Consider the following 14,907-nt stretch of genomic DNA (forward strand, 5'->3'; position numbering starts at 1 on the left):
CTATTTAATCAGGTAGGTCGCGAGAACACGTGCAACAGCAGCAGCAGGCACAACAGAAGAGTATATTACTTTATCGCGCCGGGGCGGCCGTCTGAGTCCTGGAGCAAGTATAAAAAGTTCATTTTACGGCGGTAAAAAAATACTTAGGGCCTGTTTCAGCACTTCAGATAAAGTGCTGCATAGGTTATCCACGCCTTTTTTGACAGATTCTTCATATACTTTATCTGTCAAGTTAAGTTGTGGATAGCCTATCCGGGACTTATCAGAAAGCGTTAAAACAGACCCTTATACATATATGCCCAATTCGCTGAGTACAATGTGTCACTTCTTTCATACGAGGAAATAACAATGGGGTAAAAATACGCAGAGGTCCGAGCAGAGGACGTTACTAGCACACACAGTAAACAATCCGACCTTAACCCGACATGTTGAATACGTCATATCAGAATATTGACAGAAACGTTGTCAAACGTCGAACAAAACTTTGTGTTTCCTTCCTCTCTTACGCTGCGCCGGCGGTCCACTTTCCCTCTGCCTTACTATTTGATCAGGTTTACAGAATTTAACATAATATTGTACTAACCATTCTAAACATACGATGCGGAACGCCTCAAAATAAGTTTTTAAACATTATGGCTCATCTTTCAAAACCTAGTCCTTTAACCTCATCATCACTATACTAATCTATACTAATATCTATACTAATATTATAAATGCGAAAGTATTTCTGTCTGTATGTCTGTCTGTCTCGCTTTCACGCCAAAACTACTGAACCGATTGCAATGAAATTTTGTACACAGTTATTCTAGAGTCTGAGAAAGGACATAGGCTACATTTTGATGTGGGAAAATATCTTATTTCCATGAAAATATCGATGAAAATTAATTCGCATTGCGCGTGGCCAGCGCTCATCCCGGGGGTCCTGGGTTCGAGTCCCGCAGGCGGAACAAAAAGTTTTCAATATTCCTGGGTCTTGGATGTGTATTAAAATAATATTTCAAAAATCTAAAATATATTTTATGTATAATATTTATAAAAAATCCAGAAATATATCGATGCAATGAACATTTTAGTTCTAATACGATTCAACAGATGGCGTTTTATTTTTTACTTCATTGTAACATAGAACTAATCATACTTATTAGTTATTATGTTTTTGTTTATAGTTTTTAATACGTTAGAATATTATGTTTAATAATATTATCACTTGGTATAATAATAATCAATCTATCTTATCTTATAGAACTCCTACTGCATTTCTAAGGAGTTCGAGTGTACCGTGTTGGCCTATATTCCATCCAGAAAATATATCAATGCAATCAACATTTTAATTCTAATATATGAAAACAGATGGCGTATTATTTTTTACTTCATTATTGTAACAGAACTAATCATACCTACTTTATTATATATTGTTTTTATTCATAACTAGCTGTTGCCCGCGACTTCGTCCGCGTGGACTTTAGTTTATAGCGCGCGGTGTCAACAAAATTTGTGTCAAATTTAAAAACTTTTTAAAACCCTGGTAAGTGGTACCCCTCTTAGGGCCGCGCTACACCGGAATGGCAGCGCTGAAAGTGCTCGCCTCGCCGCTGCCATGCCGCTGTAGCGCGGCCCTTAATTAATCAAAATACCCAAAAACAGCTGTGCAGTGTGCACATAATCTATACTAATATTATAAATGCGAAAGTATCTCTGTCTGTCTGTCTGTCTGTCAGTCTCGCTTTCACGACAAACGCCAAAACTACCAAACCGATTGTAATGAAATTTTGTATACAGATAGTCTAAAGCCTGAGAAAGGACATAGGCTACTTTTTTACTGGAAAAAAGGGTTGTAAGGGTCGTAAATTTGTTAAAAAAAATCATAATAGATGGCGCCGTGCGTCTTCTACATCGCGCTGACGCTTGCTCAAAAGTCTTTCTATAAGAGGTGGTATCATCTTACATTTAAGTCTCGATTTTTTCGATTGTTATATCTATTCTACGGTATTAAATAACTCGGTACTTTATCTGTGCAGGCAGTGACGTAACCTTAAGACCAAATTTCACCAACGACTGTTAAAGTTAATGCTCGAATTAGTATCACGTTAGCTGTTTCGTTTTTCATATGAATGAAAGAGAAGACAGGACATTTTAACAAGCTGTTAACACTAACAGATGTTGGTGAAATTGGGGCTAAACCTATCAATGATAAATAGTTTATGGGTAAAGTTGTGTAATTGGGGGGTTAAATAAGCTTTCAAATTTGGCATAAAATATAAAGTTTAATATAAAAAAATGAAATACTTATTGTGTGCACACTGGACAGCTGTATTGATTTAAGGGGTACCAGGGTTTTTTTATAAAAGCATTTGACACCAATTTTGTTGACATCGCGCGCTATAAACTGAAGTCCTCGCGGACGAAGTCGCGGGCAACAGCTAGTAATATTATAAATGCCAAAGTGGGTCTGTCTGTCTGTTACCTTTTCACGCCCAAACCGCTGAACCGATTTTACTGAAATTTGGTATGGAGATACTTTGAGTCCCGAGAACGAAGGATACTTTTATCCCGGAAAAATGTACGGTTCCCGCGCGATAAACGATGGCTCAACGGAGTTGCGGGCGTCACCTAGTATTATAGCTAGCCCTTATGGCTTATGTATTCCTAATGAGTCACCTCCTATTGTTTCTGAGCACCTGGTCTGCACGTGACCGATATAGTAATGTTCTGAATTCACTTTCCTACCAGCGGGGCTAAAATGGTCTTTTTTTTTCGAAAGGGTCTAAGCTACTGGTCTGGTTAAGACCATGGTAGTTTAATCGTGGCTATAACTAGTCTGTTGCTAGTTGGTTTGGAAATAAACAATGAGGGGGGCCTGGCCCCCTCCCCTAAAGTCACACGTGTGACATTCTAGTCGGGCAATATTGGGGAGAGCTACGAAAATAAGCTATTTTTATCTGACGTGGGCTAAAATGGTCACATTTAGCATTTCCTCTCAATCAATTCAGCAAATGAATTGTCAAAACTGTCAAACTGACAAATGTCAAATTAGTACGAATTACTAGATATGAATTGCAAGCAGACTTGCATTTCAGGATTTTAAAAGAATTAATCATAACATGATTCATAATGTGATTCTTCAAAGCGACCATTTTAGCCCCGCAGGCCTGCAGGATACTTGTGCAGAATATACAGTTGACAACGGATATAACGACCTACCGGTTAGAACGACCGAATTTCAAATTATTATTATTTATTTAGGTATATTTCCACTTAGCTGTACGATCTATCCAAACTAGTATTATAAATGTGTGTCTGTCTGTCTGTTCCCTGTGTACGCTTAAACCGTTGAACAGATTTTGCAGAAGTTTGGTATGAGATTTGGGTCCCGAGAAAGGGCCTAGGATACTTTTTATCCCGGAAAGATATACGGTTCCCGCGCGATAAACGAAATTTGGCGCAACGAAGTATAATATTAATAATAATTAATATGCAGTTATCATAACATAACGACCTATCGCATATCGGTCATAACGACTGAATTAAGGTGGCAGTTGAATCCCTGTCCCCTGGTAAACTAAAAGTTACAATTAATCATACCAAAATATGTTTATCGCGCGTAAACCGTACATTTCCCTGGATGTGAATATTTGCCTACGGATTTAACATACGGGCTTTCGCATTATTATTAATAATATTGGTATTGATACCTTAATCAAATCCATATTTAAGGTGCTATGGTCATTGGTAACGCAAACCAACATACATTTTATCAATCTCAAGTACTGAACAAAATATTTTAATTCTTCAGTTATCTAATATTAATCGACACATTATGATAAGACGAAGCGATCAGGCAAAGTGATATAAGTCAGTTTTTGAATTTTTTGGGAAGCGTGTTTCTTTTATATTTTTTTCAAGATAATAACATACTAACCTTAGTTTTAATGTAGGTCATAATAATTTTGTGTCCTATAGATCCGCTATATTTTAGATGCGTAGCGATTACTGTCATCCAAAAATATGATAACAGTAATATTTTAGGGATTAAATTTTAAAATAATACATTGACATAATTGAGTGTGAGCTGTATACAGGGTGTAACAAAAATAAGTGATAATACTTTAGGGTGTGTACGTGTTCCTTCTAGAGAGTTCACTGTGAAAGTAGCAGCTCTGAAAGACGAATTTTTTTTTCACTTTTGTATGGGGAAACTCGTGACGCTCGGGCCCTTGCCCATACAAAAGTGAAAAAAAATTTTGGTCTTTCAGCGCTGCTACTTTCACAGTGAAATCTCTACAGGGAACACGTACACACCCTAAAGTATTATCACTTGTTTTTGTTACACCCTGTATTAAGTGACATAATATAATCTAACAATACATATAACTGATATATTATGATTTTGGACAAAATGCGCAAAATCAGTAAGCCTCGTAACTCGTAAGTATGTATATAATTTTTAAGTCCTCATGTACTTAAAAATTATATACATAGTAAACATCTCATTTCCTTAGTAATGAATCTTCATGACTAATTACTAACAAATCTCAATCCTGAAATAGGTATTTGTCACATAAATGTCAATATTATTGTATTATCAGGTACACGTTAATTTAACAAGAAGTCTATAAACGATAGAGGAATAGTAAACAGGTATGAATAATGTGTTGACGCACAAGACGAAGTACTGTTGAGGAAAATTAATTTTAGCAGATAGAGGAATTTGACTTTAAGAGTGAATATCCTTATATTTTGCAGGTTTTGATTAAATAAGAATATTGTAAGAGGAATATATTATAATATAAATTTGTATAAATAAATAAATTATTTATGCTTTATTAATACAAACAATTAAAAAAAAATGCTCGAATCAGCGGTCTTACTCCTAAAAACAGTATTCCAGGCAACCAAAAAGATTTACAGTCTTAATAACACTATGTGAATAAAGTAGAAAAGTTAAATTAATATTTGCATTTTGCAGTCAAAAATCCAAAATCTGACTTACACCACTTTTATCTATTATTGCATGAGATTAGTGCTGATATTGAAATTAGTACGATAATGATAATTTAATTAGTTGATATAGTATATTGTAGTGAAGTGTGCTATAAAATGTGTAAGTTGTATTAATTTATGTTTAAGAACTAGCAGGATTCGATTACAGTTTAAATAATCGGCCAAGTGCGAGTCGGACTTGCGCACGTAGGGTTCCGTACCATTATAGAGCAAAATTCGGCCAAAAATTGTGTTTTTTGTATGGGATTAATCATTTAATTATTTATTTCATTTTAATATTATTATTAGCTGTTGCCCGCGACTTCGTCCGCGTCAGCAAATTGTGATAACAAAGATAATAAAAAAGAGAAAAAAAAAATCCCTTTTTAAGGTTCCTTTATAAAAAAAGTGAAATATATCCTCCTCCTTTTCGGAAGTCGGTTAAAAAGTAGCCTAAGTTATTGCTTACTACATCAGCTATGTGCCTAAAAAAGTCCCGCCGGAATCGCTCCAGCCATTTCAGAGATTAGCCGGAACAAAGAGACAGACATACAGACAGACAAAAATTGTAAAAATTGCTATTTGGGTATATGTGCCCTATATACATTCATATGCATTTAGTAAAAAACGATTCTTTCAATTTTACAAACAGACACTCCAATTTTATTTATATGTATATTATTAAATGTTAAAGTACACATATAAATAAGGACTTTGAGAAAAATTCAAGTACTTACCTGTTGTTATTATTGATATAGAGCAAAAAAGGCCAAAAAAAGTTACGTTTGTTGTATGAGAGCCCCCCTTAATTATTAATTTTATATTGTTTTTAGTATTTGTTGTAATATAGCGGCAACAGATATACACAATCTGTGAAAATTTCAGAATTTTAGCTATAGCGGTTCTTGAGTTACAGCCTGGAGACAGACGGACAGACGGACAGACATCGAAGTCTCAGTAATAGGGTCCCGTTTTTACCCTTTCGGTACGGAACCCTAAAAACGAAAGTATCATTATTTGCTATACTCAGAAAATCAATTATTATTATTTATAGTCAGAAAATCATAGTCTAAATATCGCTAGCGCCATGTGACTTTGCAACAATACCTATGCCAAATTTCATCAAAATTGGACCATTGGTAGTTTCATAGCTCATTTGATGCAAACAGACAAACTTTTACAAATATTTTTGGAGCGTGCTTTGGCCCACGACATTCTGCTACTGTGTCGCGGTCGCCAGGATCGACAGCGGTATCCAACCACGAATACCCTTTGATATGATCTCAGGGATCCCGAGGGGCATACTAAAGCTGTATTGGCCCTTGGGTCCCGCAAAGAAATAGAAAGGAGTATGGAGTAGGGGGCAAACGAGAAAACAGGTCACCTGATGGAAAGCAACTAACGTCGCCCTTGGACACTCGCAACATTAGAAGAGCTGCAGATGCTTTGCCGGCCTTTTAAGAGGAAATACGCTCTCTTCTTGAAGGTTTGCACTTTGCAGGTCGTATTGTTCCGGAAATACTTATTTTTTACCTTAGTAACCATGAGATGCCCTTGTTTCCAGGGTGGCTGCTCCTCCTATCCTCCGTGGCTGGTCTCCGTACCTTGGAGCCACCTGCCCCCCCACCTGTCTCCCGCAACCAGGTGGTGGAGGGCTGGTTGCCCGTCAGGCTCAACCATTTTGATGCTTCTAATACGGAGACTTTTCAGATGGTGAGTACTAGGATAACATAATGTGTTAGGAGTTTAATCTTAACTACATATTTTGATGGTGTCTACACACTAGGCCGAAAATACGCGGCCGAAGTTCGGCATGATTACGTCAGCAATGCGATACGCATATAATATAACGCGACGTAATTTAGGCATGGTGTGTTTAGACCATTAAGTTAATATACCTAGCGGAATAGAGCAACAATCTCGAGCTGTCAAACGAAACCGAAATTGATTTTCATCTGTGTGAAAAATATGTGTAGGTACGTATACACATACACAAGCATGATTGAACATGAATTCTATGAGATTAAATTGTCAACGTGCGGCACGTGCCGACTGGACGTCAAAAAAAGAGTGCTGCTGTCATGTATCACACGTCTCTTTTTACCACGCAGTGTTACTGATAGTGCCATCTCTCTTGCTCAGGCCTTTGTTTCTCTATTCCGCTAGGTATATTAACTTTATGGTTTAGAGACGAGAGTTTTTAAATGGTGAATGGCTACAAGATATCTGACTGTTAAGACCAATCATACAAGTCGAAACTCGATGGTGCTATCAGGTTGTATTATGGAGTTGCTATGACCACCTCGTGGCTTCATCTTCGTTAGGATAGATCTGAAGGGAGTAGGGACCATGTATGTGTGAATATGTCAGCAGTTTTGTGTCTGGAAGTCGATGTATGAGACGACGGGCAGTCACCGCGTACCTTGTTACTGACAAAGTACGCGGTGACTGCCCGTACGAGTGATAGTTTTGGGATAAAAAGCCAAGATGAATGTCGTAGATTAGTTTCATTGTTGCAAGTGCCTGGACTAAGTAATAAGTCATGTAACAAAGTCAGACTTTTATAACAGGTCTTTCTCTATTTTTGTTATTACAAGCTTTTAAACTCAAACTTGCATGAAACTGATCTGATGACGGGACTGGAAGATGGCTACAGGAACTCCGTAATAAAACCACATAGCCCCATCGAGTTTGGACTCATTTGATTCGTCCTGATGAGGACTTTGAGCATTGTTTTTTATTCTCCAATAATAAAAACTTTTTAAGCTATTGCATCCAGCTTTTGTTGCGGGCTTTGAGCACAGCGACCGATTCAAGAAACCTAACATCCCCACTCCGACCAGCACAGTGGTACAGCGTTGCCATGCATCGTCTAATGGCGGCTCTCGACATAGGCGAACGCGTTGGCCAACGCGTCTGCAGACGCGTTGGCCCCAATGTGTAGAACGGGCGTTCGCGCGTTGGCCGTAGGTATTTAGACGTTGGCCAACGCGCGAACGCCCGTTCTACACATTGGGCCAACGCGTCTGCAGACGCGTTGGCCAACGCGTTCGCCTATGTCGAGAGCCGCCATATCGCAGGCGCGGTCGCAGCCTGAAATTTGAGGGGGCGGGGGGGTCACTCAATAGTCACTACACAATTTTTTTATCTGCACCCTCGGACGGTTCTGGGTTGCCAACTGTCTAAGGTCGGACGCAGTGGTGGTTAGGGGATAGATAGAAATTTCCTTTTATTATTTGGCAAGATTTTGAGATTTTTCAATTTGACTTTAGATTTTGGGAGGGGTCATGTCCCCTGTGACCCCCCCTTCGGACCGCGCCTGGTCTAACGTCGTTTCGATTCGGCAGACTTCGGCACGGTGTTTGTGGGCGTGCGACTAAACGTATGCGAATTATAATTGCATAGTTTGATAAAAAATGCTATGCCTTTACCGCGGCAGTCCCCGAGTGCCACACGTATTTTTTATATCTTCTAAAACCAGATTCATATTTTTATTGTCATCGCCCCAGCGCTACTTCTACAACCCTGACCTCAAGAATGCCACCTCAGGAACGCACATAGTGATCTTCGTGGGCGGCGAGTGGGCCATCTCTGCAGGCTGGGTGCAGGCCGGCTTGCCTTACGACCTGGCCTCGGAGATTGGAGCTGGCCTGTTCTACACGGAGCATAGATATTATGGCCTGACGAGGCCTTCTACGTGAGTACTAGGCTAGCATTAAAAATAAGTTGGTATGCCCGCTTTCAAATACTACTCATGAAGTACTAGAAGTTACGCCGTAACCAAATTATAATGCCGCGGCCGAACATGCGTCTATCAAAATCAAAAATATTTATTTCCAAATAGGTTAACAAAGTTAACACTTTTAGAACGTCGTGTCTACATGGGGCCTACCACCAGTTCGGGAACTAAACCCGGCGAGAAGAACCGGCGTAAGAAACTCGCACGGTGGCCCCGTGCCGTGCCCCTTTACCAAAAAGGTGGAAAATAGCAATATTAGTTTAAACTAATTTACGCTAAGTATGTAAGTAAAGTAAGTAAAAATATGGTACATTTATATAATTTAAGCGACCTATGGTCAGTCAGCTTATTTTTCCCAAGGTGTGCTATCATTGAGAAAATCAGTTACCTTAAAATAAACCTTAGCACACAAACGATCTTCAACAACTTTTTAAAAAGATTTTGGACGTCGTCTAGGATTTTATTGTATAGGCGTATACATTGACCTTTGAAAGATATATGCTTACTTTGCTCAGCCGGGTTATTGGTATATCTAGCTTGTGCTTATTCCTAGTATCCCTGCAGTGAATGTCAATTTTTGTTTTAAAATTATTTACGACATCGAACGAAGCTTCGTGCTATGAGACGATACCATTGGACCGTGGACGATACAAGCAGATCGTCCAATGGTATAAAATAGTAAATAAGCACTATGCGGCCGCAGCATAAGATAAATTATAGCAAAATACCAGTAGAGTACTAGGTAATCATGAGTTTTAGGAGTAAGCTGACCTCGGAGGTATCTACTTTCATAGGATTTCTTAATTTTTTTACGAACCACTAAATATTTTAAGCAACTTCCAAAAAATGAGCAGCAGCTATGTTTTGCGGTATGTTATTTAAGTTTATACGTGGGAGAGCCATGCTTCGGCACGAATGGGCCGGCTCGACCGGAGAAATACCACGTTCTCACAGAAAACCGGCGTGAATTGAGTGAGTTTACCGGAGGCCCAATCCCCTACCCTACCCTATTCCCTTCCTACCCTCCCCTATTCCCTTCCCTGCCCATCCCTACCCTCCCCTATTACCCTATTCCCTCTTAAAAGGCCGGCAACGGACCTGCGGCTCTTCTGATGCTGCGAGTGTCCATGGGCGACGGAAGTTGCTTTCCATCAGGTGACCCATTTGCTCATTTGCCCCCTTATTTCATTTAAAAAATATATAACTTATAGTTCAATATAGGATCTGTATTAACCATAAACTAAAACTTTACTGTTCATCTGCCTCCATCCTATACCTCCTAAACTGTGATAGGTAGACGTTCAAAATTTTACACATTCAAAATATTATTTCTGTTGCCGATCAGTGTTGCCGCTACAACAAAATCACTCTCTCAAAAGTCATTTAACCGACTTCCAAAAAAATGAGTAGGTTCTATGTTCGGCAATCGGCTGTGTATATTTTTTACTAAGTACGAGCCCCGCTCGCACTTGGCCGGTTTTTAGTAACAAAGGCTAATAAAATATTATGTAAACGTATTTACAAGTCAGACTAATTATATTGCTAATTTATTTCAACAGGCGTCGTAGCTCGTATATCATTCTTGTATTACATACTTAGTTTAATTTTGCAAAGGGAATTTTAATAATAACATTAGATTTTCGCTTTGAAAGTGTATTTTATTTTATAGTGCAAATAATGTACTTTATTAAATTTGAAAAGAAAATAAGATGTTGAAAGTTGAAACTTGATATTTTAGTGTTTTTTCTAACAAAATTTGAGTATTTTCTTAATAGGATTACTGACAATTCTCGTGTCTTAGAAGACTGACTTGTAAGATGTGTCCTGACCCCCTGACTCAGTGTGAAAGTAGCAGCGCTGAAAGAATAACTTTTTTCACCTTTGTATGGGAAAATTCATGACGCCGCGCCGCGCTGCGCTGGGGCGATTGCCCATTACATACAAAACACAGAAAAAAACAAAGACAAAAAACAAGTGAACTCCATACATAATATTATAGGAACACATACACATTACACACATACACCTCCGTTTATTTGTAGTATTACACACACAGGCGCGGTCGCAGCCTAAACTTTTGGAGGGGGTCAGACAGTAAAGGGGGGGGGGGGACAGTAGCAGTCATTGTCTCCCTGTCAAAAAGCTTGCCATTTTCTATAGAAACGGCATATTTGTCGCTGCTATGGGGTAGCTAGAAATTTCCTTTTATTATTTGGCAAGATTTTGAGATTTATCCATTTGTCCCAGATTTTGGGGGGGGGGTTATGTCCCCCGTGACCCCCCCCCCCCCCCCTTCGGACCGCGCCTGATTACACAGTACTACACATAAAGTTAATATACCTGCTTAGCGGAATAGAGCAACAATCTCGAGCTGTCAAACGAAACCGAAATTGGTTTCATCTGTGTGTAAAAATATCGACTGGTCCTAGGTAGACTGTCGCAACATCAAAAATACAACTTTACAGGAGGAGCGTTTGAAGTTGCAAATTTGAACCACGACTTCATTTTTCAACCGATTGTTATGAAATTTGGCATGAGCAAAAACAATAGGTTTAGGTATTAACTTATGCAATAAAATACTATATTATATGTTTGGTTTAGCTAAAATTATTGTTGCGATATTATTCTTTGGAAAATCTACAACGAAAATGATTGCAACTAGCACTAACTACAGTTTACGTTGAAATTTTTCCTTGGTAAAATATAGTAAAGTTTACTTACCATATTATACAGGGGACTTCTTTAACGTTTTTGTACGGTATGTAAGACATATCTTCATTTACAGCGGAATAACCAAATTCGAATTTATAGTATGTTTAAGAAAATGAATTATTATAAATTATCGTTGCAAAAAATATATGTTTACCTTTAAAAGTGTGTTTTAAATTTTAGAAGTAGGTCGTTGACACGATTTATACTAATGATGTGCTAAAAAGTGCTAAAATATAGTATGTAATCAGCTAAGTTGGCTTGAAAAGCATCAATAATAAAAAAGGTCTGCTCTATGGCATAATGGAATTTTCTAACATACTTACTTAAAAATCTATCTGATATGCTGTATAACTTAAAGTATAAGATAAGTATCCATCACAATCCATACTTCAATACTAATATTATAATAAATGCGAAAATGTGTCTCTGTCGTTACCTCTTCAGACCCAAACGAGGAAAATCGTTTGATTTTCCTGAAATTTGGTATGAAGATACTTGAGAGTCCTGGAAAAGGACATAGGATACTTTCTATACCGGTAAAATATAGGGTATTCGCGAAACGAACGAATTTTTGACGTTAGGAGTTGCGGACATCATCTAGAAAACCATAAACCATTGCTAGGTAATAGATATATTATTTCATGTTGAGGATTGTTCTGAAGGCCTGTTGAGTCCACTGTTACGAAAAATGGCTCCTGTGAACAAGATAACCGTAGAAGAATTGGGATGGCTAAGAGTGCTAAATCTCAAATGCGTAAAACCTGGCGTGACTAAAAGATTTCTTAAAAAATAAAACGGAACTTGTTCATCGGAAGTATTTTCCATATTCTTTTACGGATCTAAATGGACTCTGAATTCTATAAACCGCAGACACAACATAGGACGCCTTCGATAAGGAAAATGCGCCAAATTTCATGGACTTCTTTCAGAACTAATGCGTCCATCCTGGCTAAGCTAAACATAAAAACATGGCTCTCTACCACCTGCCTCAATATATCTTACAATACTATGGACACATAGCCAGAAAGAAAGGAGATAATTTTAAAATAGTCACTGGCTAGACTGAGGGAGAAAGACCTCGGGCTGCAGTCCCAATCGTTAGGACTAACGATTGGGACTGAAATCCACATCACAATTAATGAGTCCAATGTCTACGAGGCTCTTCGAGGGGCCAAAAATAGGAAAGAAAAGTTGGCGTAACATCATTAGGAGGAAGGTCATAGAAAGGATAAGTCACGACCCTCTGACATGAGGAATATGACTATAGGAAGAGGATCATTTGGGATACTATACTAGTCTTAAAAGTTTCCTGGCCAAAAAAAGAAATCATGAAACATAAACCAAGTACAAATACATGTATACTTTTACACCACATGAACGTAAAAGTATGTTTGTCTATCTGTCTATGCGTATGTTACCACCTCACGCCCAAACCGCTTAACCAATTTTTCTGATCTTTGGTATGGAGATACCTTAAATCCCGGGAAAGATCATGAGATACTTATCATCCCCAAAAAATGTTCCGTTTTTGGGCGATAAACGACTAAGGCCAAGTTAGCCTTAAATAAGTTTAGTATTCTTAACAGAGCGAGATAGTATACAAGGCGAAGATTCGGCCTCACGTGGAATAATGTTCTTATGGGCGACAAAATACCAACTATTCCCTCTGGATAGTAATCAACGAAAGATAGCTTACATTGAAGAGAGCCATAGTGTTTCAAACAAGCTAGACCCCTTGGAATTACCCTCAAATGTAGCTTCGATCTACATCTTCTATCAGCTGCTATATCATTGGGAGGTGCTCCGAGGAATTATTACTCGTAATCGCACCTCCTGCAATATTTTGCCATCGAAATATACCATCCTCATCACCTTGATGATTCTTTCACAGTAAAACTGAAACAAACTGCCACCAGCAGTATTTCCAGACTAATACGACCTGAAAACATATTTGCAACTCTTCTGGTGATGCGAGTGTCCATGGGTAACGGTAGTTGCTTTCTATCAGGTGACCCGTTTGCTCGTTTGCCCCTAATTTCATAAATAATAGTTGTTTTAAAAAAATAGATCGGTAAAATATCGTATGTTAATGAATAGTACGACGTAGAACGTAGTAAGATATAGATACAATAAATAAAAAATAATAGTTTCCGTAGTAGAATATTGTATAATTATCATACGATATTTATCATTACTAAAATTCCAACGAAAGAAATCGTAAGTTACACTTGCTATATATTTTTCGAATGAAGTTCCAATGTAAACTATTGTAAGTGGTACAAACTATAGTTTACGTTAGTGTTCATCCGGCGTAGACAATCGCAACTGATACAAACAATGTGTAAATTCGGGTATATGGTCCCGTATTACTCCGCGTAGACTATCGCTAAGGGACTAACGATAAATAACGTCGGAGGCGTTTCAAACATACTACAGTTTACGTTTAAAAAAAGGCAGTTGTAGTTCTAATTAAATATTTTTTCTTGTATATCCTAAAAAATCTAACTTAATCCTATGCATTTTCGCAATAAAACGAATTTTGCCATTTTGTGGCTTACGATAGTCTACCTAGGAGCAGTCGATATGTGTGACACACAAGCATGATCTGAACAAGATTTCTATGAGATTAAATTGTCAACGTGCGGCACGTGCCGACTGGACGTCAAAAACAGAGTGCTGCTTTCATGTATCACACGTCTTTTTACCACGCAGTGTTACTGATAGTGACATCTCTCTTGCTCAGGCCTTTGTTTCTCTATTCCGTTAGGTATATTAACTTCATGGTACTAAAGTACTATATATATGCATGTAACTATAATATCGTCCAGCTATAGCCCGGGATTCGAACCCACGTATTAACGAGATCATGCCTGCCGCTCGCACTAATTGTGTGTCCGTCCGTCACACCGAAATAAACAACACGCTCATTGATGAAGCTTGTTGAATTGTTGTCAGAGGAGTTCTTCTTCGAGGAGATCTTACTGTTCATGTTAAAACCGAATAAAATATTTGTTTTGGACATAATATTATTATGATGTTGAATTTATTCCAGTTTGCTACTTTAGTGTAACAACTAACAATACGGTGCGTAAAAAAAACGGCTCTTACGTAGCAAACTGTAATAATAATAATATCTATGGACGCTTCAGACCACGTCAGTCTGGCCCCATGGTAAGTACCTGAACACAACTGAACACGGCCATCATGTAGAGGCGTCGCGACCATTGCATAGCCATCGCATACGACATTCGATCAGATGCGGAAGTTCCGCATGATTACGTCAGCAATGTTAAACGCATACAATATAATGCGACGGAATTTCGGCATGGTGTGTCATCGGTTATTTAGTAGCAGGCGGAATTAAGCCGAACTTTTGCCGCGGAACTTCAGCATGGTGTGTTTAGACACTTTTTTTTATGAAATAAGGGGGCAAACGAGCAAACGGGTCATCTGATGGAAAGCAACTACCGTCGCCC

General features: G+C 38.4%; 1 protein-coding gene across 1 annotated transcript in view; it reads left to right on the plus strand.

Annotated features, from left to right (window-relative positions):
• The first annotated feature begins 5,083 nt into the window (after positions 1-5,083).
• LOC121738005 (putative serine protease K12H4.7) overlaps positions 5,084-14,907 on the plus strand; it is a 35,726-nt gene continuing 25,902 nt past the window's right edge. The window contains exons 1-3 of the mRNA XM_042129799.1: positions 5,084-5,101; positions 6,545-6,693; positions 8,490-8,677. Coding sequence (XP_041985733.1) covers positions 5,098-5,101; positions 6,545-6,693; positions 8,490-8,677 — 341 coding nt within the window. The 5' untranslated portion in view covers positions 5,084-5,097. The remainder of the gene's footprint in view (positions 5,102-6,544; positions 6,694-8,489; positions 8,678-14,907) is intronic.

Source organism: Aricia agestis, chromosome 22 (genome assembly GCF_905147365.1).
Source record: "Aricia agestis chromosome 22, ilAriAges1.1, whole genome shotgun sequence".
NCBI lineage: Eukaryota > Metazoa > Arthropoda > Insecta > Lepidoptera > Lycaenidae > Aricia > Aricia agestis.